Genomic DNA, 24,879 nt, shown 5'->3' with positions numbered 1-24,879 from the left:
ATTCCGAATTTTTTGAGATACGCACAAATTAGAACAAAATATCTCTCAGGATAAATTGGAAGGTGCTTATTGAGAAGTCCTGTACTCATTTAAAAATTCTTGACTCTCACAGTTCCTCTTGATAGAATTTGTGAGCCAGCATTTTATTGAATCAGTTTGTTTCACAATTATTAATTACCTCTCCAAATAAGTGGTTGAAAAAAAGATTGTCAAATTTTGGGGAGTTAACAGAATCCAGTAAAATAAATAAGTGGACAGCAGCATAGAGTTCACTGTGATGGTAGTCTGCCTATTTTCATGACATTCAAGTCTAGGAACATAGCCAGAAACAGTGTATGGTAGTTTGTTACATTTCGATGACTGAGTCACAACTTTGTGATGGGTCATTATATACCTAGTGCGATATAAATGTCTCTTCTTTATAAGACAGTTTCTTAATCTTATATCTCAAAACCCTGAAAAGACTCCAGGAGGTTCATGAATTCAGTTTTGTGCATCTGTTTTCTTCTGTTCTAGATCATGAGTACTTCAGAGGCATGCATCTCTCATACTTATGCTCAGATTCTCTTTCAGTCTTGTTTTCATTTTCTCCCTTTGGGTTTCACCCTCTTTTTCTCTCTCCCTCTTTCTGACTTTTATTCTCCCACTTTATGCACACACAGAAATATGAACACATACACATGTATCATTGCACTAATACGGCACTCGAAAGACCCTTTTACTTGTAGAAAGATAGTAGATAAACAGAAGACAGATTATAATCAGACAGACATAGTCAAGATTTCCAATTCAGAAAGGAAACTGGCAACCTAGGCATAAAGGAATGATTCTTCTTACATGGCAGTCTCTGGAATAAATTACATCATAGTCACTTAGAGGGTTTATGGCGGAGAGGGTGGGGAGATTGGTGGTAGTGGTAGTGGTGGTAATCCCAGGATTCCATTGCAGTCTTGCCAAATCAGTTATTCTGTCATTATGAATAGGGCCCAGAAATATGTATTTTGAAAAATGATCTCTAATGGTGACCAGCTAGATGAGAATTTCTGGTGAAGTGGGTGAGTTAGAGTCAGAGATACCTAATACTGCTCTGTGCAGTAGTCTGAGTGATGATGAGGAACTAACCATAGATGATAGTTGTGGTTATTAGGAAACAATTAAGAAGTAGTAATGCTGGGACTTTATGACCTATGACCAAATAATGTGGATGTCAAAGGAGCTGAAGGTTTTGGATTTCTGCATCCAGATTTGACAGAATACTAGTATTAGATTAATCTTTCTGCCTATCTGTGTAAAATACCAGATATACATAGCCACACACCTCTACCCTCCCATGTCCTTGATTAAAAAAAAAGGAAGGGGGGGTTTTAGAAACTAAGACAGCAAGGACTTTAGCGTTTAGGATCCCAGAGAAGAGGTAAACACACTGAGATAAGTTCTGTAAATTTTCCTTTGGTACATTTCCTGATTCCTGGTGCATGACATAGGGGCTACACAGAAAGCAGTAGCCTAGAGCAATCATTCAACTAGGAAGACAAAAATTGGAGCTCGGGGTTACCAAACAGCCAGGGCTTGCAGACCCAAGTCTCAGGGGTGAGTTAAACCTTTTTTATATTTTTTCTTCTTTTCTTTTCTTTTCTTTTCTTTTTTTTTTGAGACAAGGTCTCACTCTGTCACCCAGGCTGGAGTGCAGTGGCATGATCTCGGCTCACTGCAACCTCTGCCCCCTGGCTTCAAGCAATTCTGCCTCAGCCTCCCAAGTAGCTGGTATTACAGGTACCTGCCCCTGTGCCTGGCTAATTTTTCTATTGTTTTGTTTTGTTTGAGACAGAATCTCGCTGTGTCGCCAGGTTGAGGGAAGCGGTACAGTCTTGGCTCACTGCAACCTCCACCTCCTGGGTTCAAGTGATTCTCCTGCCTCAGCCTCCTGAGTAGCTGGACCACAGGAGTGCGCCATCACACATGGCTCATTTTTGTGTTCTTAGTAGAGATGGGGTTTCACTATGTTAGCCAGGATGGTCTTGATCTTTTGACCTTGTGATCCGCCCACCTTGGCCTCCCAAAGTGCTGAGATTACAGGCGTGAGCCACTGTGCGTGGCCTAATTTTTATATTTTTGTTAGAGACAGGGCTTTACCATGTTGGCCAGGCTGGTCTCGAACTCCTGACCTCAGGTGATTTGCCTGCTTTGGCCTCCCAAACTGCTGGGATTGCAGGTGTGAACCATCACGCCTAGCCAAATTCAACTTTTTATAAGCAGTATTCACTTAAAGTATTTGCTAACTCCTAATTGTGTGTGCTAGGGCTCAGACACAAAGTAGTTTTTTGTTAGCCAAAATTCAACAGTCTCACAGAATAGGAAGAACAAATATTGTAGTTTGTGTTCTTCAAAGGAGAAGAGAGCCATGGTAAACACCCTAGGCTTTCAAGTTGATATCTGAGAAAAATTTTGTTCTGTGAGTAAGAGCAAATCAGAATAGATCAGCCTCAACACTAGAGTGGTATGCTTAGATTCTTTTTGCAAAAAGAAAAGTGAATTCTCTTTAGAAGAAGGTAACATCCTCCAGAGCTTTTGTAATTTTCTGTAAGTATAAGATGTCGCTTTCAGTCAAAATTTCCAGGCATGCTAGGAAACAGTTCAAAATAACTAAATATGAAGTTGCGGGGTTGGGGGGAAGGTAGTCAATATAAACATGTGCTTTGAATATTGATTGCAAAATAACTGTAACTGATATGGTCAAGAAAATAGATGATTTACCAGAGAATTAGAATTTATGGAAGAATCAAGAGGAAACTGTAGAACTAAAAAAATTACAGTAACTGAAATTAAGAATTCAGCAGATGAGTTTAATAGCAGATCAGACATATCAGCAGAGAAATCTAATGAACTGGAAGATAGGTCAGTAGAAAATTAGTAGATGGAAGCACAGAGAGAAAAAAAGTATGGAAAATTCAGAAAAACTTAAGAGGTAAATGGGACAAGGTCAAACAAGGTTGTTTTTAGTGTGCAGGAAGAGAAGAAAAAGGAATAAAGAAGATCGATTTAAGCATGCCTTTCTGTAATTCATAGTACAAGCAGACTAAATCAAAACAAACTTATTTAAAGATAGAGAATATTTGGTCTTCGTGCTGTGGCTCACCCCTTAAGTACCAGCACTTTGGGAGGCAGAGTTGGGCAGATCACCTTCGGTCGGGTATTTGAGACCAGCTCGGCCAACATGGCAAAACTCTATCTCTACTAATAATACAAAAATTAGTATACCAGCCTGGGTGACAGAGCAAGACTGTTGTCTCAAAAAAAAAAGAAAGAAAAAAAGAAAAAGAAAAAATCCAGAATATTTGAACCACATGATTAGGAAATCTGACACAATTAACATATGCAGAATACTCTGCCCAATGGATGCAGAATATACAGTTTTTAAGTGCACATGGAATAATTATCAAATTTAATCATGTGATACTGATCTATGTTAGGTCATAAAGGACATTTCAACAAATTTCGGAAGACTGACATCTTACAGAATATATTTTCCAACTGATTGGAATTAAGGTAGAAATAATAAAAAAGATAATCAGAAAATTTCCTCAAAATGTGCAAGTTAAGCAATATAATTCCTAATAACCTATGGATCAAAGAAGAATCATGATAAAAATTAGAAAATTCTTTGAATTGATGAAAAACATGACCTATCAAAGCCTGTGTAATGCAGTTAAAATAGCCTTAATTACATGTATTAGACTGGAACAAATATTAATGATTTAGGCATTTAGAGAAGAGTAAAACAAATTCAAGAAGAAGGTAATAAAAATGAGAAAAGTCCATGAAATAGAAAGCACATATTAAATAGCAAAGTCAACAAATGAGAAGTTGGTTTTTTAATAGAGATTAATAAAGTCAGTAGGGACTGCTGCTTGCCTCCAGCCAAAGTGGAATAATAGGGTCTAGATATACTCTGCTACCTGAAACAACTGAAAAAATACACAAAATAATAATTTTCAAGAGATGGGACCTTAAGGAACAAAGGACAGTGATCCCTAAGAAATGGTGAACAAACAAGGTGAACCCTAAAATTGTCCCAGCTTACTTCCTAGAGAAAGTTTCCAGGGCACAATGCAGGAGCATAAAGGTCTTCCTGAGTTGAGGAGGTAGAATTGGGAGATAATGGAATCCAAGTTGTCTAGAGTTCACAGGGCAGAGTACCAGAGAGAAGGGAGCTGAACAAGGGCAGAATTTCAGAGTTGTACAGAGGGTGCTTCTTGAATCTTTAGCTGGGTTAGGGTTATTGATCAGTGCATGAATGAGGAGGCTACCCCTGGCTAAGGAAAGAAGCACCCAGAATAGTGTAGACAGTCATTGAGACTTGTAGAACCAAGTGTAGATCCTGTTCCCATGAGAGTGGAACACTTAATTTACAGAGTATTGGGTGAAGTTCTCAGAAGGCTTTTATTGCCTTAGTAACAGGAGCAAAAAGTTAGTCTTGGACAAAAATGCTGTTCTAGTCTTACTTACACATATTAAAAGCAAAACCAAAAAGGATCAAACTGTTATTCAGTAATCAGAACTTAATTTTTTTTTAAGTTTTTTTGATATGTAATTCATATTTCATAAAATTCACCCTTTCAAAGTTTGCAATTCAGCGATTTCTAGTATATTCACAAGATTGTATAACCATTGTCACTGTCTATTTCCAGAACATTTTTATCACCTCAGAAAGAAAACCCCACATGTGTTAGCAGTCACTCTAATCCCTGTATACTACTTTCTAGCTCTGTGGATTTGCCTGTAACGGATATTTCAAATAAATGGAATTGTAGTGTGTGACCTTTTATGTTTGACTTTTTAAAATAAGAGTGTTTTCAAGGTTCATCTGTGATTTAGCATATATCATTATATCATTTCTGTTGTCAAGTTATTTAGCTATGTTCCAGAATAAAGCGTAAAAATGCAAAAGCACCCAGCATGAAACAAGGTAAAAGTCACATCTGGCATCCAATAAATAATTATCAGATAAGCCAGAGAAGTAGCAAAAAACAACCCATACTGAGGAAAAAGTCACAACTGACCCAGAAATCATACAGATGATAAAATTTGCTTAGAAAAGCATCAAAACAGTTACAACTGTATTTCATGGAGAAACTAAAAGACACATTGAACAATCTGTGTAGACACATGGAATATAAACCCAAAGCAAACTCCTAGAGATAAAAACTGTAATGTCAAAGTTAGAAAATACACTAGATGGGATTAATAACAGACTAAACAGAAAGATTAGTAAATTTGGCAATACAGCAATAAAAAGCTATCCAAAATGAAATAACAAAAAGACTGTAAAAAAGTAAAGAACATTAGTGAGCTATGGGGACAGTTTCAAGCAAACTAACAAACATATAAGCTGCTAATGTAATCTGGATCTATGCAAAGGAATAAAGAATACCAGAAATGGTAACTATATGGGTAAATGTAAAGCCACTTTTTATTTCCCTGATTTAAATCTCTTGAAATGGTAATTGATTATTCAAAGCAAAAAAAATAACAAAAATGTACTGTGGATTTCTATCATAGGGAGAAAAACAAGGGAGTGTACGGTAGTAAAGATCTTATACATGATGTAGTATAGTCTCACTTCCAGCTAATAGAATTGATGAGGCACTATTAAAGTTGATGAAGAAAGAAATACAGTTTGCTAATATCTGTGATGAAAAGAAGGAGCTGGCCAGGCATGATGGCTCACGCCTGTAATACCAACACTTTGAGAGGCTGAGGCAGGTGGATCACCTAAGGTTGGGAGTTTGAGACCAGCCTGACCAACAAGGAGAAACCCCGTCTCTACTAAAAATACAAAATTAGCTGGGTGTGGTGGTGCATGCCTTTAATCCCAGATACTCGGGAGGCTGAGGCAGGAGAATTGCTTGAAACTGGGAGGCGGAGGTTGTAGTGAGTAGAGATTGTGCCATTGCACTCCAGCCTGGGCAACAAGAGCGAAACTCTGTCTCAAAATAAATAAATAAATAAATAAATAAATAATAATTAAAAAAAAAAGATTAAAAAAGGAACTGTGTCTATTCTACAGAATTAAAAAGGTAATGGAAGGATAGATATGAAATCTTACGCAAATAAAGTTTAAATTTTAGATGAAATAGACAAAATCTTTAAAAATGACTTAATATAGCCGGGCGCGGTGGCTCAAGCCTGTAATCCCAGCACTTTGGGAGGCTGAGGCGGGCGGATCACGAGGTCAAGAGATCGAGACCATCCTGGTCAACATGGTGAAACCCCGTCTCTACTAAAATTACAAAAAAAAAATTAGCTGGGCATCGTGGCGCATGCCTGTAATCCCAGCTACTCAGGAGGCTGAGGCAGGAGAATTGCCTGAACCCGGGAGGCGGAGGTTGTGGTGAGCCGAGATCGCGCCATTGCACTCCAGCCTGGGTAACAAGAGCGAAACTCTGTCTCAAAAAAAAAAAAAAAAAAAAAAAAAAAAAAAGACTTAATATAACTGGCACAAGAGTAAATAGAAAATGTTAAAAAATATAAGAGATTGGACCTCAAGGAGGTCTGTAATTAAAAATATGTAATTAATATTAAAATTAAATTTAAAATATTCCTTTATAGAAGACTTCAGGCCCAGCAAGCTTCAAGGAATTCTTACAAATATTTAATGAAAAAATAGCATTAATCTTACATAAACACTTCAAGAAAATTTTTAAAAAGAGATAACATGTCCCAAATTTATATATATATATATATTTTTTTTTTTAAGACGGAGTTTCGTTCTTGTTACCCAGGCTGGAGTGCAATGGCGCGATCTTGGCTCACCGCAACCTCCGCCTCCTGGGCTCAGGCAATTCTCCTGCCTCAGCCTCCTGAGTAGCTGGGATTACAGGCATGCGCCACCACGCCCAGCTAGTTTTTTTGTATTTTCAGTAGAGACGGGGTTTCACCATGTTGACCAGGATGGTCTCGATCTTTCGACCTCGTGATCCACCCGCCTCGGCCTCCCAAAGTGCTGGGATTACAGGCTTGAGCCACCGCACCCGGTCCCAAATTTATATTTTGAAACCATCATAGCCTAAGTAGCAAAACCTGACAAAAACTGTACAAGAAAGGAAATTTTGGGTCAGTCTCATGAGCATAGGTATTAAAATCTTAAAATGTTGTCAGATTTAATCCAGCAGTACATAAAAAAGATAACATCACAAACACAGTTGTATTCTAGAAATGCAGGTTAGGTCTAGCACTAGGAAATCTGTTGCTGTTGTTCTTCTGATAGTTAGAAGTGCTCCATGTATACTCCACATTTTATCCTGCAGAATATTACAAAGGCATACTCAGAGGTCATGACTTAATAAAACCTTAGAAAGCTGTAAATAGATGGAAATTTTCTCAGTGTGATAAAACCTACAAAGAATCCTATAGCAAATGCTACATTAAATGGTGAAATACTGAAAACTTTCTCTGAGGTACAGAAGAAGAGAAAGATGTTTGCTATCAGCACTTTTATTTGACATTGTGTTGGAGGTCCTTGCCAGTTAGAAGTTACAAAAAAGAAATACAAAGCATAAAGTTTGGAAAGACAGAAATAAAGTTGCTTCAGATGATCACAAAAAGTTGAAAAGAGTCTACAGCTTAAAGCCTTAGAATTAAAAAGTGAATTTAGTGAAGTTTCTTGATAGAAGGCTAGTGTTTGATTTCAGAAATCAACTTTATTTCTGCATACTAGGCACAGATAGTTTGAAAACAAAATTTAAACGATAACACTTATGTTAGTATTCAGAAACATCAAATACCTTGGCTTAAATGAAAGATGAATCCTACACAGAACACTATAAAAATTATTGAAAACCAAGACATAAATAGATACAATTTTCATGCAGAAGACTGTTGTAAAAGAAGTCAGTTTTTCCAAAGTTATACACAGATTTAATATGATTCCAGTCCAAATGTTCTTTGTGGAAAGAGAGGCAGTGAGTAGAAAATAAGCTGATAGTTCAGCAAAAATGAGACACCAAATGACCAGTGGTAGCTAAAGAAAATATTGAAGGCTAGGCACCGTGGCTCACGCCTGTAATCCCAGCACTTTGGGAGACCAAGGTGGGTTGATCACAAGGTTAGGAGTTCAAGACTAGTCTGATCAACATGGTGAAACTCTGTCTCAACTTAAAATAACAAAAATTGGCCAGACGTGTTGGTGGACACCTGTGATCCCAGCTACTCAGGAGAGTGAGCCAGGAGAATCGCTTGAACCCGAGAGGCAGAGGTTGCAGTGAGCCAAGATCATGCCGCTGCACTCAAGCCTGGGCGACAGAGTGAGACTCTGTCTCAAAAAAAAAAAAAAAAAAAGTAAAAGTAAAAGATAAACATGGAGGATTTATACTTCTAAATATATAAATGATAAAACAATAAAGCTCTTGCACAAAAAATAAGGAATTTTGAAAAGGAAAGAAGGAAATAAAGATTAAGAGTAGATATTAATGTAATAGAAAACAAAGCCTTTTAAAAAGGATGTATCCTATATGATTCCATTTATACTTAATTCAAAAATAGGAAAACCAACTAATAGTGATAGAATTGGTTAACTGGGGAGATATGAGAGGGATAATGAGTGACATGCATGATGACTGTGAGAGTACAGCAGCTTCTAGAGTGCTGGTAATACAGTTTATCAGTGGTTCTCAAAGTGTGGTCTCTGGATAGCGAGGTAACTGAGGTCAAAACTCCTATTCATGGTAATATGCGTTGTCTCTTTCTTTATATTTGCTTTTATGTATTTTTTGAGACAGAGTCTCACCAGGCTGGAATGCAGTGGTATGATCTCATCTCACTGCAACCTCTGCCTCCCACATTAAAGTGATTCTCCTGCCTCAGCCTCCTGAGTAGCTGGGACTACAGGCGCACACCACCACACCTAGCTAATTTTTATATTTTTAATAGAGATGGGGTTTCACCGTGTTGGCCAGGGTGGTCTCGATCTCTTGACCTTGTGATTCACCTGCCTCAGCCTCCCATAGTGTAGGGATTACAGGTGTGAGCTACCACGCTTGACCTGTATTTGCATATTCATCAGGTGCAGTAGAAACAATGATGTGCAAACCTTCCTGTACCTTAGCACAAATCAAGGCAGTGACACTTAACTGCACCAGTAGTCATTATATTATTTACTCACATACATACCCTCAGTTCAGTTTTATTTTTAATGCTAGTTTTAAGAATATCCTTGGTGAAGCAAGACAAAGTTTTATTAAGTCATGACCTTTGAATACATGTCTTTTTAATATCGTGTATGATGAAATGTGGAGTATGTATACAGCACTTCTAGCTACAAACCCAAGTAAACTGGATGCTTCAAGGAAAAGCATTTGTGTGACTGAGTTCAAGCCACACTGAATACTTTGTTCATGGATTGCTGTTCTTGAAAGAACAGGTGACAATGATTATTTAGGTATTTGGCCAACGTTTTCTTGAAAATGAACGAAGTCGATCTGTAACTTCAAGGAAAAGAACTGATAGTATTTGTTGCTAGTGATAAAATTTTAGCTTTTAAGCAAAAATAAAAAACAGAATTTTGGAAAACTTTTATCCATTAGAGTCTGATAACTTCTTGGTCTTTTTTTTTTTTTTTTTTTTTTTTCCCTTTTCTGAAACAAAGAATCTTGCTCTGTTGCCTAGGCTGGAGTTCAGTGGCACAATCATAGTTCACTGCGGTCTTGACCTCCTGGGCTCAAGTGATCCTCCCACCTTAGCCTTCCATGTGGCTAAGACTACAGGGTACATGCCACCTAATTTTTTAAGTCATTTGTAGAGATGGGGTACTGCTATCTGTTGCCCAGGCTGGTTTTAAACTCTTGACCTCAAGCAGTCTTCCTAAAGTGCTGTGATTCTAGGTGTGAGCCACTGCATCCAGCCACTTCCTAGAAGAAATGATTTTTCTAGTAAGATTAGTGGTAATGCCGGGCGTGGTGGCTCACGCCTGTAATCCCAGCACTTTGGGAGGCCGAGGTGGGTGGATCACGAGGTCAAGAGATCGAGACCATCCTGGTCAACATGGTGAAACCCCGTCTCTACTAAAAAAAAAAATACAAAAAATTAGCTGGGCATGGTGGCGCGTGCCTGTAATCCCAGCTACTCAGGAGGCTGAGGCAGGAGAATTGCCTGAACCCAGGAGGCGGAGGTTGTGGTGAGCCGAGATCGCGCCATTGCACTCCAGCCTGGGTAACGAGAGCGAAACTCCGCCTCAAAAAAAAAAAAAATAAAATAAAATAAAATAAAAAATAATAATTAAAAAAAAAAAAGATTAGTGGTAATGTAAGTATAATATTTTTATTGTATGATAAAATATATCAACATTTGGAAGGTCTACATAGTGAATCAATATTTCCTAAATGGCCGATGCATAATGTTATAAAATCATGCATGGATACATGATTCATTCAAAGTATGAGGTAGAATAGTGGATTTAAGTGAAACAGAGTATCAGATATTTGTTGATATGGTTTCAGATTCCACACTGTAACTAATGTTTAAAAAATTGCTACATGTCATGTTTCCATGTAGTATCAAAGAAGATCTGAAAAGACTTTTTTTTTTTTTTTTTTTTTTTTGAGACAGAGTTTCGCTCGTGTTACCCAGGCTGGAGTGCAATGGCGCGATCTCGGCTCATGGCAACCTTCTTCTCCTGCCTCAGCCTCCTAAGTAGCTGGGATTACAGGAACGCGCCACCATGCCCAGCTAGTTTTTTGTATTTTTAGTAGAGACAGGGTTTCACCATGTTGACCAGGATGGTCTCGATCTCTCGACCTCGTGATCCACCCGCCTCGGCCTCCCAAAGTGCTGGGATTACAGGCTTGAGCCACCGCGCCCAGCCCTGAAAAGACTTTTAAAATAATCTTTCACCACCTTTTCTTTCTATACTCCTACCCAAACAACGTATTGCAACAGATTGAATGCAGATGTAGATATGAGAATCTAGCTGTTTTCTATTAAGCCAGACAGAAAAGGGATCTGAGACTAAGGCTTGAGAACTGCTGTTCTCTACTTTGAACTGGGTAGTGATCATACATGGATATGCTGATTTTGTAATAAAATAATTTGTACACCTTACATTACATATATTTAATAAAATTTTTATCTTCCTAAATAAACTAAGGAGTCATCTAAGATGATGGAGGATATTTCTGGCATGAGAGATAAGCAACTGAGCATGGACAAGAGAGAATGAGCAGCCAAGTAAATGACAATGGGATGCTTATAATTTGTTGATATTGTTGTATAGCTTTTAAAATTTTTTTTATTTTATTTATTTATTTAAGACAGAGTCTTGCTCTGTTGTCAGGCACCAGGCTGGAGTGCAGTGGCGTGATCTCGGCTCACTGCAACCTCCGCCTCCTGGGTTCAAGCAATTCTCCTGTCTCAGCCTCCGAGAGTAGCTGGGACTACAGGCATGCGCCACCATGCCCAGCTAATTTTTGTATTTTTAGTAGAGATGGGGTTTCACCATGTGGCCATGATGGTCTAGATCTCTTGACCTTGTGATCTGCCTGCCTCAGCCTCCCAAAGTGCTGGTATTACAGGCGTGAGCCACCGTGCCCAGCCTGTTGTATAGCTTTTTAATTATTCCTGAGTGCAGTAAAATTTACATGGGAAATATTTACCAGAAAAATCTTTGTCAGAGTTTTATTTTATTCACTCTTATTTTTTCTTATATATTTCCTAGACAATTAACTGTTCCTAACTGGTGTCATTGCAAAACAATTTAGGTTTGCCTGAAGCAAAGAGGCATTTATGCCTAGTTTTCCACTTATTGGGCCTCTTAACAACTGTCAGTGAGCATTGAGCCTGACCCCATTTTCAGCACATACAGAAGGATGGTCAGCTGGTTACTGAATTCAGCAAATGCTTATTAACTCTACACTGAGCAAAAAACACTATGGTTTGTGATTACTTACTGGGATCTCAAGGAGGTACATCTAGTGGTAGATAAAAGTATGCTACAAATAAGACCATAAAGCCAAATGTATTAATTATTCTCCTGGAAATAGGTGATACAAAATTGATGGTAGAATCTGAACAAAACTTTGAAGAATAGTTAGGCTAGTTTTCTATTCTAAAAATACCTTTTTTGTTATTTCTGGTTAAAAATTATGTCTAATGCTTATTATAAACAAACTCAAGCACTGTAAAAATATACACAAATGTAAAAGTCTTCAGGAGTCCTCAGCGCCTTTCAGATAACTATTAACAGTTTGACAGTTTTTAAAAAGTTGGATCGTATATTTATGATTTTATCAATATGCAGAACAGTGAAGTTTCCAATTTTCAGTATTAAAAATTCTGTGATGCCTGTGATTTTTTTAAAACAAATATTTTTTATATGTGCTTCTTTTTGATATCTAAGATTCTGATAGAACAGCAATTTTGCTTAAAGCCTGAGCAAAAATTTATGAATTATAGAAATATTTAATAGAGTAAAAATCTTATTATATTTCTCTCTTATTAAATGTTTATGGGCTAATTATACCTGATAATTATGCCTGATAAATTCTGCTATAAATTTATGTGCCTCTAAAAGACATGTTCTTTAGTTTGAGTGTTGAGAAAATTATTTTATGATAAACATGAAGTTAACCATATGAGGCATGGAATTGGGGTAAGCATATAGGGAAAAGCCACTGACATTTTTCTTCTTGTTATATGCCTGCCGAGTTATATTTTTACAGAGTTGCCTAACAAGTACTCCTTATATTCAGTTGTCATTTTTTCTTTTTTCATTTTAGGTAACATTGTATAACACTGATCAGGATGGTAGTGATAGTCCCCGCAGTAGCCTTAACAACAGTCTCTCAGACCAGAGTTTGGCATCTGTTAATTTGAACAGTGTTGGAAGTGTGCATAGTTATACACCGGTAAGTCTTGATGAAGTTAACATGTTTTAAGTTATTCATTTTAGTACTTAAAACTAAACCAAACATAATTGAAATGCAAATAAAAAAATAAGATATGTTTTTCTCACTAATAAATTTATTAACTCACTAAGTAGATCAAACTAAATTAGAGGAGATTGTAGCTTGATAGTGTTTCAATTTGGTACCATATTAGATTTTTAAAAAATGGTTGTGCAGTGTTAACAGATTTTGGTCTACTTTATTCTCTGCGTTCTGTGTCCAAGAGAGAAGCAATTGGAACAGGAAAAAAAATGCCCTTTAGTCTAGTAGAGCGATAGTCGGCGATATTCTGCACTTCTTAGAAAAAGAGCTTAGAAAATGTGTGTATCAACATGGGTTTCAGCTGTAGACCTGAGAAGGGAATTCTGTAAATCCCAAAGGTTAGGGTGGCCTGGGATTCAATTGTTAACTACTCTTGTATTTTCAGTTTGGATCCAGGGGGGGAAAAAAAGCCATGCTATAAAGGGACCTGTGTGTGAATATACTAATTTGTTACCTATTACAAGAACTTGACACTTAGGTTATCTGTTATTTCTTTTCAAACTACCTGGCAACTGTCTTCCTTAGTGGGCAGATAACAGAGCCCAAGAGCTACACACCACATTGTTTGTCAGTGTAAATGTGATTTACCAGGTCACTCCCTGTTCCGGGATGAGTAAATAGGAAAAAACTTACACAGGACAAAGATAAAAAGGGAGGGACCCGAGAGAAAATAACACAAAGGAACTAATTACACAGAGAGCAGAATTAAAATTCACATTGAATGTGGGAAAAGAAAAAGTTGCCTCTGCAAAATTATTATTGCTCTATAAAAGAAAATAAAATATCCCACAATGGAGAAGAAAGAAAATGTAATAAAAAGTATGTGAAAGAAGACAATAAGTATGGAGAACTGAGAGTTATAGTTGTCGCTATAGAAGAAAAAGTTGGTGTAGAACCAGTTTTCAGAATAAGCAGAGATTTAAAGAGTTACTGAGTTCTAGAAAAAATTGATGGGGAAAAAAACCTATACAGTTAGCCCTCCATATCTGTAGTTTCCACATCCACAGATTTAACCAAACCTTGGATTGAAAATATTTGAACAACAAAAAATAATTAAAAAAAATAACAGTACAGTAATAAAAAATACAAGATGGAATGAGGTGGTTCATACCTGTAATCCCAGTACTTTGGGAGGCTGAGGCAAGAGAATCACTTGAGACCAGGAATTTGAGATTGGCCTGGTCAACATGGTGAGACCCCCATCTTTTTTTTTTTTTTTTTTTTTTTGAGACGGAGTTTCGCTCTTGTTACCCAGGCTGGAGTGCAATGGCACGATCTCGGCTCACCGCAGCCTCCGCCTCCTGGGCTCAGGCAATTCTCCTGCCTCAGCCTCCTAAGTAGCTGGGATTACAGGCATGCACCACCACGCCCAGCTAGTTTTTTTTTTTTTGTATTTTTAGTAGAGACGGGGTTTCACCATGTTGACCAGGATGGTCTCGATCTTTCGACCTCGTGATCCACCCGCCTCGGCCTCCCTAAGTGCTGGGATTACAGGCTTGAGCCACCGCGCCCGGCCAGACCCCCATCTTAAAAAAAAAAAAAAATAGCTGAACATTGTGGCATGCACCTCAGGAAGCTGAGAAGGGAGAAGCACTTGAACCCAGGAGTAATCACGTCATTCCCCTTCAGCCTGGGCAATTAAGCGAGTCCCTCCCTCCTTTGTTCCTTTTATAAAAAAGAAAAAAGTATAGTTTAACAGCTACTTACAGTGTATTAGGTATTAATCATCTAGAGGTGATTTGAAGTATATGGGAGGATATGTTACATCATTTTGTATAAGGGACTTGAGCATCTACAGATTTTGGTATCTTACTAGGTTGGGGTTCCTGTAACCAATCCCTCATGGACACCAAACGACTACTGTATCTAGATAGGCAAGTCTTAAAATTTCATAAGTAGTCACCCATGTAAATACTCTGACAGAATAAGTAAATTATGTATGAAGAAACACAAATCAGACCTCCCCCTCTCTTTTTCTCTCACTTTTTAGAGACAGAGTCTTGCTAATTTGGCCAAGCTGGTCTCAAACTCCTGGCTTAAGCAATCCTCCTGCCCTGTTGGGTTTCCAAAGTGCTAGGATTACAGGCACGAGCTACCATGCCTGGCCTCAGGCTTCTCTTTGATACTACTAAATGCCAGAAGATAATGGAGCACTGTATGCAGAGTTTTGAGGGAATGGGTTTGGAATAACAAATATTACGCTCAGTTAAATTTTTATTCATATGTGAAGGCAAGAGAAAGACATTCTTTGATATGCAGAGCTTAGAGAGTATCCTGCCTTTGTTTTTACATGTCTTTCCTGAAAAAAATTAACCCCATCAAGAGGTAAATCAAATTAAAGAATAATGATAAAGTCAATTTATAAAACAACTAATTGGAACATTGAAGCAAACTAAGCAAAGATATAAAATAATTTTAAGTTGTTTTTTGAGTAATTTAAGTGTAAAAAATCTTGACCAAAAGAAAGCAAAGAACACAGTCCAGTATCAAAAAATAGTATAAAAGGACAAATTAAAGAAGCATTTATAGAACTAGGTGACAGAAGTAAGAGTTAACATGGTCATTGTGCCAATAAATGTAAGGGGGTTAAACTGCCCTGTTAAAAGCTAGACGTTGTGGACTTTTTTTTTTTGTTTTTGAGATGGAGTCTCATTCTGTTGCCAAGGCTGGAGTGCAATGGGGCCATCTCAGCTCACGGCAACCTCTGCCTCCCAGGTTCAGACGATTCTCCTGCCTCAGCCTCTCAAGTTGCTGGGATTACAGGCATGAGCCACCTGGCTGGTTTTTATATTTTTAGTAGAGACAGGGTTTCAACATGTTGGCCATTTTGGTCTCGAACGTCTGACCTCAGGTGATCTTCCCTCTTTAGCCTCCCAAAGTTCTGGGATTATAGTCATGAGCCACCATGCCAGGACCTGTTGTTTTCTTTCAACAACAGGATGTTAAATGGTTGAGCAGTCCCTAAGCAACAGTGCCATGGCAGCTGCTGGTTGGGTTTGTCACATCTATATAGATTGATCCTGTAAGGCCACAATGAGCCCACATGGATTGAGATACTTTTATTGCTTATATAGACAGTATAAACTAGGTTAGCATGGTGTCAACTCCCTACATCCCACGTAACAGTACCAAAACAGAGGACCAAATGATAGACAACTCAAGTAGTAGCTCACTCTAATAGAGGAACAAATTCTGTAGGGCAGTCAAGCAGTTTTATAACCTGCAGTTGTACCCTAAGGGAGTAAGGCAGAAAGTCCCATGCCTCACTCAGCCAGGGAGGTAGATGAGAAACTATTTTTTGGCAACCTCTCGCAAGATAAAAAAGTGGATGTGTAATTGCCCCATGGCCATCTCCTGTAAGACATGAGGGCTAATGAGAATTTTCTCCTCATAAGAACACTTGTTCCAAAATAATCACAGGGTGTTCCACCAAGGCTTAGGTCATCCTGTCATGGAGCCAGCCTTGCCTGCATGGTTTGTGTGGACATGTGTAAGGTCATTAGGGTACCTATGGTGGAGACATTTTCCTGTGTAAAATTCATCTTTTTCCATTTTATTGCAGACTCCTTATGAGCATCATTTTGAATGGCTACATAAGTTTCTAGTCAGTGTTGATACCTTAATTTTTCAGAACACTAAACAAATGCTAGTTTACCATCCTTTCATATAGTATGTAGTCTTTAAGAAATACAAATGATTATCTTTTATTAATTTTGTCTCTAGTTTTGCTGCTTTTAAAGGTGAGTCTTCCCTGGAAATGAAGAGTTAGGCATATTTAAGCTCCTTGTTGCTTTGGGCAGAGCCATATATCTGACTCATAGTACTCACAGTATTTGGGTTTGTATAAAAAAAAAATTAATTGAATAAATGAAAGAAATGTTAGTAGCTTTATAGTTAGTGGAGTTTGAGATAAAATTGCTTTTGTAGAAATCAAGATTGAAGATTCTGTAGAAAACCAGAAGGATTCTAGGCCTAACTCATCACTTATTTGTATGATCTTGGGCAAGTTATTTAACTTCCTTGAACTCTTGCTTTCCCTTCTGTGAAATATGGAGGTTGGGTTAGATTTCTACAGTTCTTCAAGATTCAGTTTAACTGTTTTGCTTTCTGTTCTTTACGCTTTAACAGACAATGGGAAAGCCTAAGACAGAAGAGTTATTTTCTTTGAATTTCAGTGTTGGTACTGTTTTCAGTTATATATTTTATATCATAAGCCATTTGTAATGTAGAGACACTGAATTAGTTATGTTTTCTTTTAATGTTAGGTGACAAGCCATCCAGAATCAGTCTCTCAATCATTAACTCCTCAGCAGCAGCCACAGTACAACCTTCCAGAAAGAGACAAGCAACTACTTTTCTCAGAATATAATTTTGAAGATCTTAGTGCCTCATTTCGGAGCCTTTACAAGTCAGTTTTTGAGCAGTCACTTAGTCAGCAAGGTGAGTTTTCTTAAAATCTTTTTTATAACAAAGTTTTATTTAATTTATTTATTTTTTGAGATGGAGTCTCACTCAGCCACCTAGTTTGGAGTGCAATGGTGCGATCTCAGCTCACTGCAACCTCTGCCTCTCAGGTTCAAGAGATTCTCCAGCCGCAGCCTCCTGAGTAGCTGGGATTACAGGCTTCCACCACCACATCCAGCTAGATTTTTTTGTATTTTTAGTAGAGACAGAGTTCTACCATGTTGGCCAGGCTGTTCTCAAACTCCTGACCTCAGGTGATTTGCCCACCTTGGCCTCCCAAAGTGTTGGGATTACAGGCGTGGGCCACCTTGCCTGGCTAGTTTTATTAAGGTTTTAAAATTATTTCACATCACAGCTGTTATACTCTTAATCTTAGAATATTATCATGACAATAAGAATCAGATAATTATAATTTGATCTTTGTGCCATTACTATGTTCTCTTTATATCATAGCCCAAAAATGGCAGATAAATTTCATCTTGCATGCCTACTTACTTGTTTACTAGTGGCATCCAGGAGCACTGTATTAAAGAATTCTGACACTGCATCTACACCATATGGGAAAGACTACTCTATTATTAGTAATATCTGGTATATGAATTGTTTGAGTGGTGAATGTTGCACCACAAGAATAGATTGTTCCTTGCTTTTGTTCTGACTGGTATTAGCAAAAAGGGATAGCTATCGGAATGTGGTAGCACCAAATTTTTTATTTTGTGTGTGGCACTTAGAAGTTAATACATCAGCTACTGGTAAACTCTGGGTCATGGTTTTATATAATATACTTAAGTCAGATTTTAATATTAAAAGTGACTTTAGTTGGGATGTACTGTTACATTTCGACCAAATGCTAGGTTCTTGTACCATTAGCTGCTGGTTTAATTTTTTTTTTTTTTTTTGAGACGGAGTTTCGCTCTTGTTACCGAGCCTGGAGTGCAATGGCGCGATCTCGGCTCACCGCAACCTCCGCCTCCTGGGTTCAAGCAATTCTCCTGCCTCAGCCTCCCGAGTAGCTGGGATTACAGGCACGCACAACCATGCCCAGCTAATTTTTCGTATTTTTAGTAGAGACGGGGTTTCACCATGTTGACCAGGATGGTCTCAATCTCTTGACCTCGTGATCCACCTGCCTCAGCCTCCCAAAGTGCTGGGATTACAGGCGTGAGCCACCGCACCCAGCCACTGCTGGTTTAATTTTAATCAGAGGATAAAGATGTCACATTATCTTTTCCCCAAAGATGACTAGTCAGAAATTGTTGGGAACACTACTGTTTAAGCATTTCCTAGTTACTTGTTTGGCACATTAACTTTTTGTACCCCATGTTTTATGCTGCTGTGTTACAATACCTTAGAATGGATCATTTATAAACAACAGAAGTTTATTTCTCACAGTTCAGGAGGTTGGGAAATCAAGATCAAGGAACCAGCAGATTTGGCGTCTGGCGAGGGCTTGTTCATTCATAAATGGTGCCTTTTAGCTGTATTCTCACATGGAGCTGAACGCTGTGTCCTCATGTGACAGAAGACATGGAAGGACAAAAAGTGACTAGCTACTTCTCTCGATCCCTTTTGTAAGGCCTAATCCCTAAATACCTCCTAAAGGTCCTACTCTTTTTTTTTTTTTTTTTTTTTTTTTTTGAGAAGGAGTCACGCTCTGTCACCCATCCTGGAGTGAGCGTGATCTCAGCTCACTGCAACCTCTGCCCCCTGGGTTCAAGCAATTCTCTACCTCAGCCTCCTGAGTAGCTGGGGTTACAGGTGCCTGCCACCACACCCAGCTAATTTTTTATACTTTTATTAAGGGCGGCGTTTCACCATGTTGGTCAGGCTGGTCTTGAACTTTGACCTTGCACCCGCCTCCGCCTCCCAAAGTACTGGGATTATAAGTGTGAGCCATCGCTCCTGGCCTTTGTTCCACTTCTTAACAAACATCATCACCTGGGGGATTAAGTTCCAATACAGGAATTTTGGAGGAACACATACATTCAGACTGTAGCACCCCAACTCAGAAAGTTTACGTTTACAGCAGTGAACAAAAATAAGCAGAAATCCTTGTCTTTATACTGTTTGCATTTTAATACTTACTGTCAGTTAATATTATATACTAGTGTTATATGTAATAGTTATGTTATATACTGTTTATATTGATGAATATTGATAATGTGTATGTGAAGTGGCTTTTTCTGGTTAGTATTTGAGTTTAAAGTAAGATTGGTAAGTTTTCTCAGCTTTTAACTTAAGCTTTTTATTTATAAAAATGTAAAAAGAACTAATAGAAGACTTTGCTAGGCAAATCCAATCTTGGTATTCATAACAGAAAAATAAGAGCTTTGAAATAACAATGTTGACAGTTTCTGAAGCCCATAATTTCATTCCATCATGCTATTTAAAAAAAAAAAATCGATAGGAATTCTGGGTTCTAGTCCAGGTTCTGCCGTAAAGCCAACTGAATTAACTTCTCATCTCTGGACCTCAGTTTCCCCATTTGTACAATAAAGAGGATTGGATTAGATCAGTGATTTTCACATTGTTCTCTTCAGAGGCCTTGGCTTTTGTTAACATTTTAGGGACTGTAGGAGAAGAAATGTGCAAATGCAGAGCTAGACCTAGTAAGACTCCTTCCCAAGGTTCAAAAAAAAAAAAAAACCAAACTTTATTATACCTACCAGCTTTATATATTGGGCTTCTGGAGAGATATTTTGCTTTCTTTTATTTAAAAATTATTTGAGATTGAAAATGTTGATATAGATGAGACTTTGGTTCTCTTATAATATGCTAGGATTTTATTGAAAATTGATAATGAAATTGCTGCTTTCTTTGATCTTACAGTAATAACCCTATAGATTCCTTCTACATGACAATTTTGTAGGGCCAAGGCAAGAACTTTTATTAACTCTTCTACCTGTAAAAACTTGGTAGCTTTTAAGATTATCTTGCAATGTACTCAAATACAGTTTTACTACTAATGACAAATATGAGAATAATTTTATCTTTTTAAAAAGTTTGATTATTTTACTGATATTATCTTGTGTTTTTTTTTATTTAATGAAATTTTTTTAAATGTCTGATTCAGGATAACGTTGCATGGGCCACCCTTTGAGATTTGAAAATAGTCTAGTTACATAGAACCAAATGTTGCAATAAGATTAACTACCTGCAAACCAAACATATATTATCTTTAACATTAAGCACTTTTAGCTTAATCATCATTGTGGCAGCTAAGATTTATTGAATTCATCCTGCAGCTTGTACCTTCACTGTGGCATTTAATCCTTCATAATGACTCTGTGAAGTAGGTACTATTGTTTATAGTTGAGGGAACTGTCGCTTGGAGAGGTTAAGTAACTTTCCAAAGTTAGTGTGTAAATGTCAATGCAGAGAATAACTACTTTCTGATACTGTAAAGTTTACACTCTTAACCCCTAAGTTTTTAATGTGACTCAAGAATATGCCATAGGAATAATGAAAAAGAATAGTGGAGCTGGCTACCTTGTTTTGTTTAGTCTTAAGAATCCTAGCCACTTTCAGCCTTAAAGTTTTTGGAGTAGTCATTGATAAGAGATCAGAAATCACTGGGCTTTTATTTCTCCCCTCCTTTTCTATCAAAGCCTTGGTCTTTATGTCTTCAGAGAGCCATCCGGGCTGTGACCTCAACAACTTTTCCCCCTAATATTTACTTATCTTTTAAGACTCAATTCAGGCACTGTCTTTAAAAGGAAGGCTTCTTGCTGAGTGTGGTGGCTCACACCTGTAATCCCAGCACTTTGGGAGGCCAAGGTGGGCAGATCACCTGAGGCTGGGAGTTCAAGACCGGTTTGACCAACATGGAGAAACCCCGTCTTACCAAAAATACAAAATTAGCTGGGCATGGTGGCACATGTGTATCATCCCAGCTGTTTGGGAGATTGAGGTAGGAGAATCGCTTGAACATGGGAGGTGAAGGTTGCAGCAAGCTGAGATTGCACCACTGCACTCCAGCCTGGGCAACAAGAGCAAAACTCTGCTTCCCGCCCCCAAAAGGCTTCTCTATATTTTGAGCCTCCTCCTAGCTGAACAGACAAGGAGCAAACTTTTCATAATCCTCTGTATACTTTAGCTTTAGTACTTATGCTTTTGGTCATAATCTTGTTAAATGTCTGTCTCTTCCACTTGAGGCTGGGGAATTATATTCATCTTCTCAATAACCCCAGAGCCTAGTGTGTAGTGATGTTCCATAAGCATTTGTTAAATTGAAACAGTGTTGCTTCTTGGCATCCTGTGCTTGTGTTATGTTAATAATTTTGCAAATGTTTGTCATAAAGTACAACTGAAATCTGACCATAAATCCTCTTGCTTTCTCTGTCTTTAGGTTTGATGAACATCCCTTCTGAGTCTTCCCAGCAGTCGCACACTTCATGTTCCTATCAGCACTCTCCCAGCAGTACCGTGAGCACTCACCCACACAGCAACCAAAGCAGCGTGTCCAACAGTCATGGGAGTGGCCTCAACACCACAGGCAGTAATTCGGTTGCACAAGTCTCACTGTCTCACCCCCAGATGCATACACAGCCGTCTCCACATCCGCCCCATCGACCGCATGGTTTACCGCAGCATCCGCAGCGTTCCCCGCACCCAGCACCACACGCACAGCAACACAGCCAGCTCCAGTCCCCTCATCCCCAGCATCCCTCTCCACATCAACATATACAGCACCATCCGAACCATCAGCATCAGACGTTAACGCATCAGGCACCGCCACCCCCACAACAGGTATCCTGTAATTCTGGTAAGTTTTCGTGTCCTGGCTTGTGTTTGGCTAACTGTGAATCAGGATCTGTCCTTTGTTATTTGGGGCTCATGTAGTATTTACTACCAAAACCTCTTTTCGTTTGTTTGTGTGTGTGTGTGTATGTGTGTGTGTATATGTGTGTTTCCTTGCTATAATCCTATAGTTGTAACTTATTTAATTCATAGACTGACTAGGGATTTTCTTGATTAAAGTTTACTGTGGCAACATAGGGGCAAACCCAGCAACCCTTGCAGGTTTTGCTTTTGACTCTTATTTTATTCTTCTGCCCATTGAAAGTGTTTTTGTGAGCATTCGAAAGGAGACTGAGACGCAATCTATGCTCTTCTTGTGATACAGTGTGGTATAGAATAGAGTATAGGTTTATGTTGGAAAATACCTTTATTTGAATCCTCGTTATGGCTCTTATGACCTTGGGCAAGTTACTTACTTCTTTTAGCCTTATTATTTTCTCATCTACATAAATGGAGCTAAAATATTCTAGAATACAGTACTGTTATGAGGATCATACTGAAAATACAAATAAGAAATGCCTAGACTAGTGCTTTATATTTTTATACTCATGAATGATCTCCTTTTCTTTGCTTATTCCTGCCAAGTATCTTCATCTCATAATGATAGATTGCAAAGGAAGAAATACTCTCATATCCCACTTAAGAAAAAAAAAATCTGTTGCTCCTAAGATAGGTCTTGATGGTTTGTGGTGAGGTGTTTAACTGACATTGCTTGCAGGCCAGGCAGTCTTCACACTGTGGAACTCCAAAGGGGTGCCATGGACATAGACGCTAAGGTAGATGGAGCCCCTTAAGAGTCTTGCAGAGTGCAAGTCTTTCCCTCAGTTTGCCTGGCTGTCCACTTACGAACCATATCACTAATGAGATTTTTATCCTAGAGGGAAGATTTTTAAATACTAAACAGTGCTGGTTCTTATTTACCAATGGAAAGTTTTTACCATTATTTTGGGTACTTAGACTATTATCAAGAAAATGAGCTTTAAATAGTGCACACTGTCTCTTATATTGTAACTTTACCTATAATACTTAAAATTTTCTGGAGATATTTCCTTATTTACCAAATGGAAAAAATAATGTAAGTGCTTTTGGAGAATTAGGTAACATAAAAATGAATAGCAGGCCGGGTGCAGTGGCTCATACCTGTAATCCCAGTACTTTGGGAGGCCAAGGCAGGAGGATGACAAGGTCAGGAGATTGAGACCATCCTGGCCAACATGGTGCAACCCTGTCTCTACTAAAATAAAAAAAAAAAAGTAACGAGGTGTGGTGGCACGCATCTGTAGTTCCAGCTACTCAGGAGGCTGAGGCAGGGGAATCCCTTGAAACTGGGAGGCGGGAGTAGCAATGAGCTGAGATTGCACTACTGCCCTCCAGCCTGGTGACAGAACAAGATTTCGCCTGTGCTGTCCCCCCCACCCCCCAAAAAAAGCGTAGAAGTAAGTATACCTGGAGCCCAGTAAGTCTTTGATAAGTGTTAATGTCACATTCCTTCTCTGTCCCACAGTTACTCATGAAGTTATTTGGGGGCCCAAAATCTGAAATTAAAGCCATCTTCATAGCATTTTTTCTTTCTTGTTTCACCATAACAACAAACAAAATTCAGTGCATATTTTAAAAATCTATCAAACGGATATTTTAATTTTTTGTTTAACAGTTGATTTTGTTTGCCTAGTTGCTAATTCTAAGTAGGCTCTGGAATAAAATTGAAAATTGTATATGGATCCTACCTTGATGAGATAATTTCTTTTTTTTTTTTTTTGAGACGGAGTTTCACTCTTCTTACCCAGGCTGGAGTGCAATGGCGGGATCTCGGCTCACCACAACCTCCGCCTCCTGGGTTCAGGCAATTCTCCTGCCTCAGCCTCCTGAGTAGCTGGGATTACAGGCACGCGCCACCACGCCCAGCTAGTTTTTGTATTTTTAGTAGAGACAGGGTTTCACCATGTTGACCAGGATGGTCTCGATCTCTCAACCTCGTGATCCACCTGCCTCAGCCTCCCAAAGTGCTGGGATTACAGGCTTGAGCCACCGCGCCCGGCTGAGATAATTTCTTAAACACCTTGAAATGATTTTTAGATATATGCCTAGAGAAAAACTTATATAATAACAGTTTAAACTCTTTTCTTACCAGTTAATCATTATTGTGTATCTTTGAATGTTGATGTGTTCTTCAGAAATTTAAGTCTCTTCTTAATATGATTTTAGGGATTGACTAATAAGTAGAGACTGTCAATAGAAGTCTGATTCTCTAATCATACTCTTTTTTTCCTCAAGTCTAATGATTGCCAGGGAGAAACAAGTACAGTTAGAGTTGAAAACAATCCATGATATGCCCTTAGTGTTCTGTTAAACACATGGTAGCTTACCAGAGAAGGAAAATAGACTTCCACCTTGGGAAGTTAGGAATAATCATTGTGGCTGTAATAATTCCTCTCTGTGAATTATACATTTCTTCTTAAAAGATGAGACTACGCAGATTGTCTTTAATCAGGAAGTAATGGAGGGAAGAGGAAATGGAAGTGGTTTGAGTGCCCATTATGTACTCATCAGTTTAGATATGTTATCTTATGTTATCCTCCCAAACCAAGTATAGATTACATTTTATGTATAGGAAAAGTGCAACTAAAAGAATTTTAAG

At 38.3% G+C, this 24,879-nt stretch overlaps 1 protein-coding gene across 8 annotated transcripts in view; it reads left to right on the top strand.

Annotated features, from left to right (window-relative positions):
* FOXJ3 (forkhead box J3) overlaps window positions 1-24,879 on the top strand; it is a 176,393-nt gene that overhangs the window by 131,509 nt on the left and 20,005 nt on the right. For all 8 annotated transcript variants that reach the window (XM_074380638.1, XM_039474074.2, XM_039474072.2 and 5 more), the window contains 3 exons: window positions 12,768-12,896; window positions 17,243-17,417; window positions 21,790-22,206. In XM_074380638.1, the coding sequence (XP_074236739.1) occupies window positions 12,768-12,896; window positions 17,243-17,417; window positions 21,790-22,206 (721 nt within the window). The remainder of the gene's footprint in view (window positions 1-12,767; window positions 12,897-17,242; window positions 17,418-21,789; window positions 22,207-24,879) is intronic.

This window comes from Saimiri boliviensis, chromosome 11, assembly GCF_048565385.1.
Source record: "Saimiri boliviensis isolate mSaiBol1 chromosome 11, mSaiBol1.pri, whole genome shotgun sequence".
Classification (NCBI taxonomy): domain Eukaryota; kingdom Metazoa; phylum Chordata; class Mammalia; order Primates; family Cebidae; genus Saimiri; species Saimiri boliviensis.
This window is presented reverse-complemented; position numbering and strand designations above follow the sequence as displayed.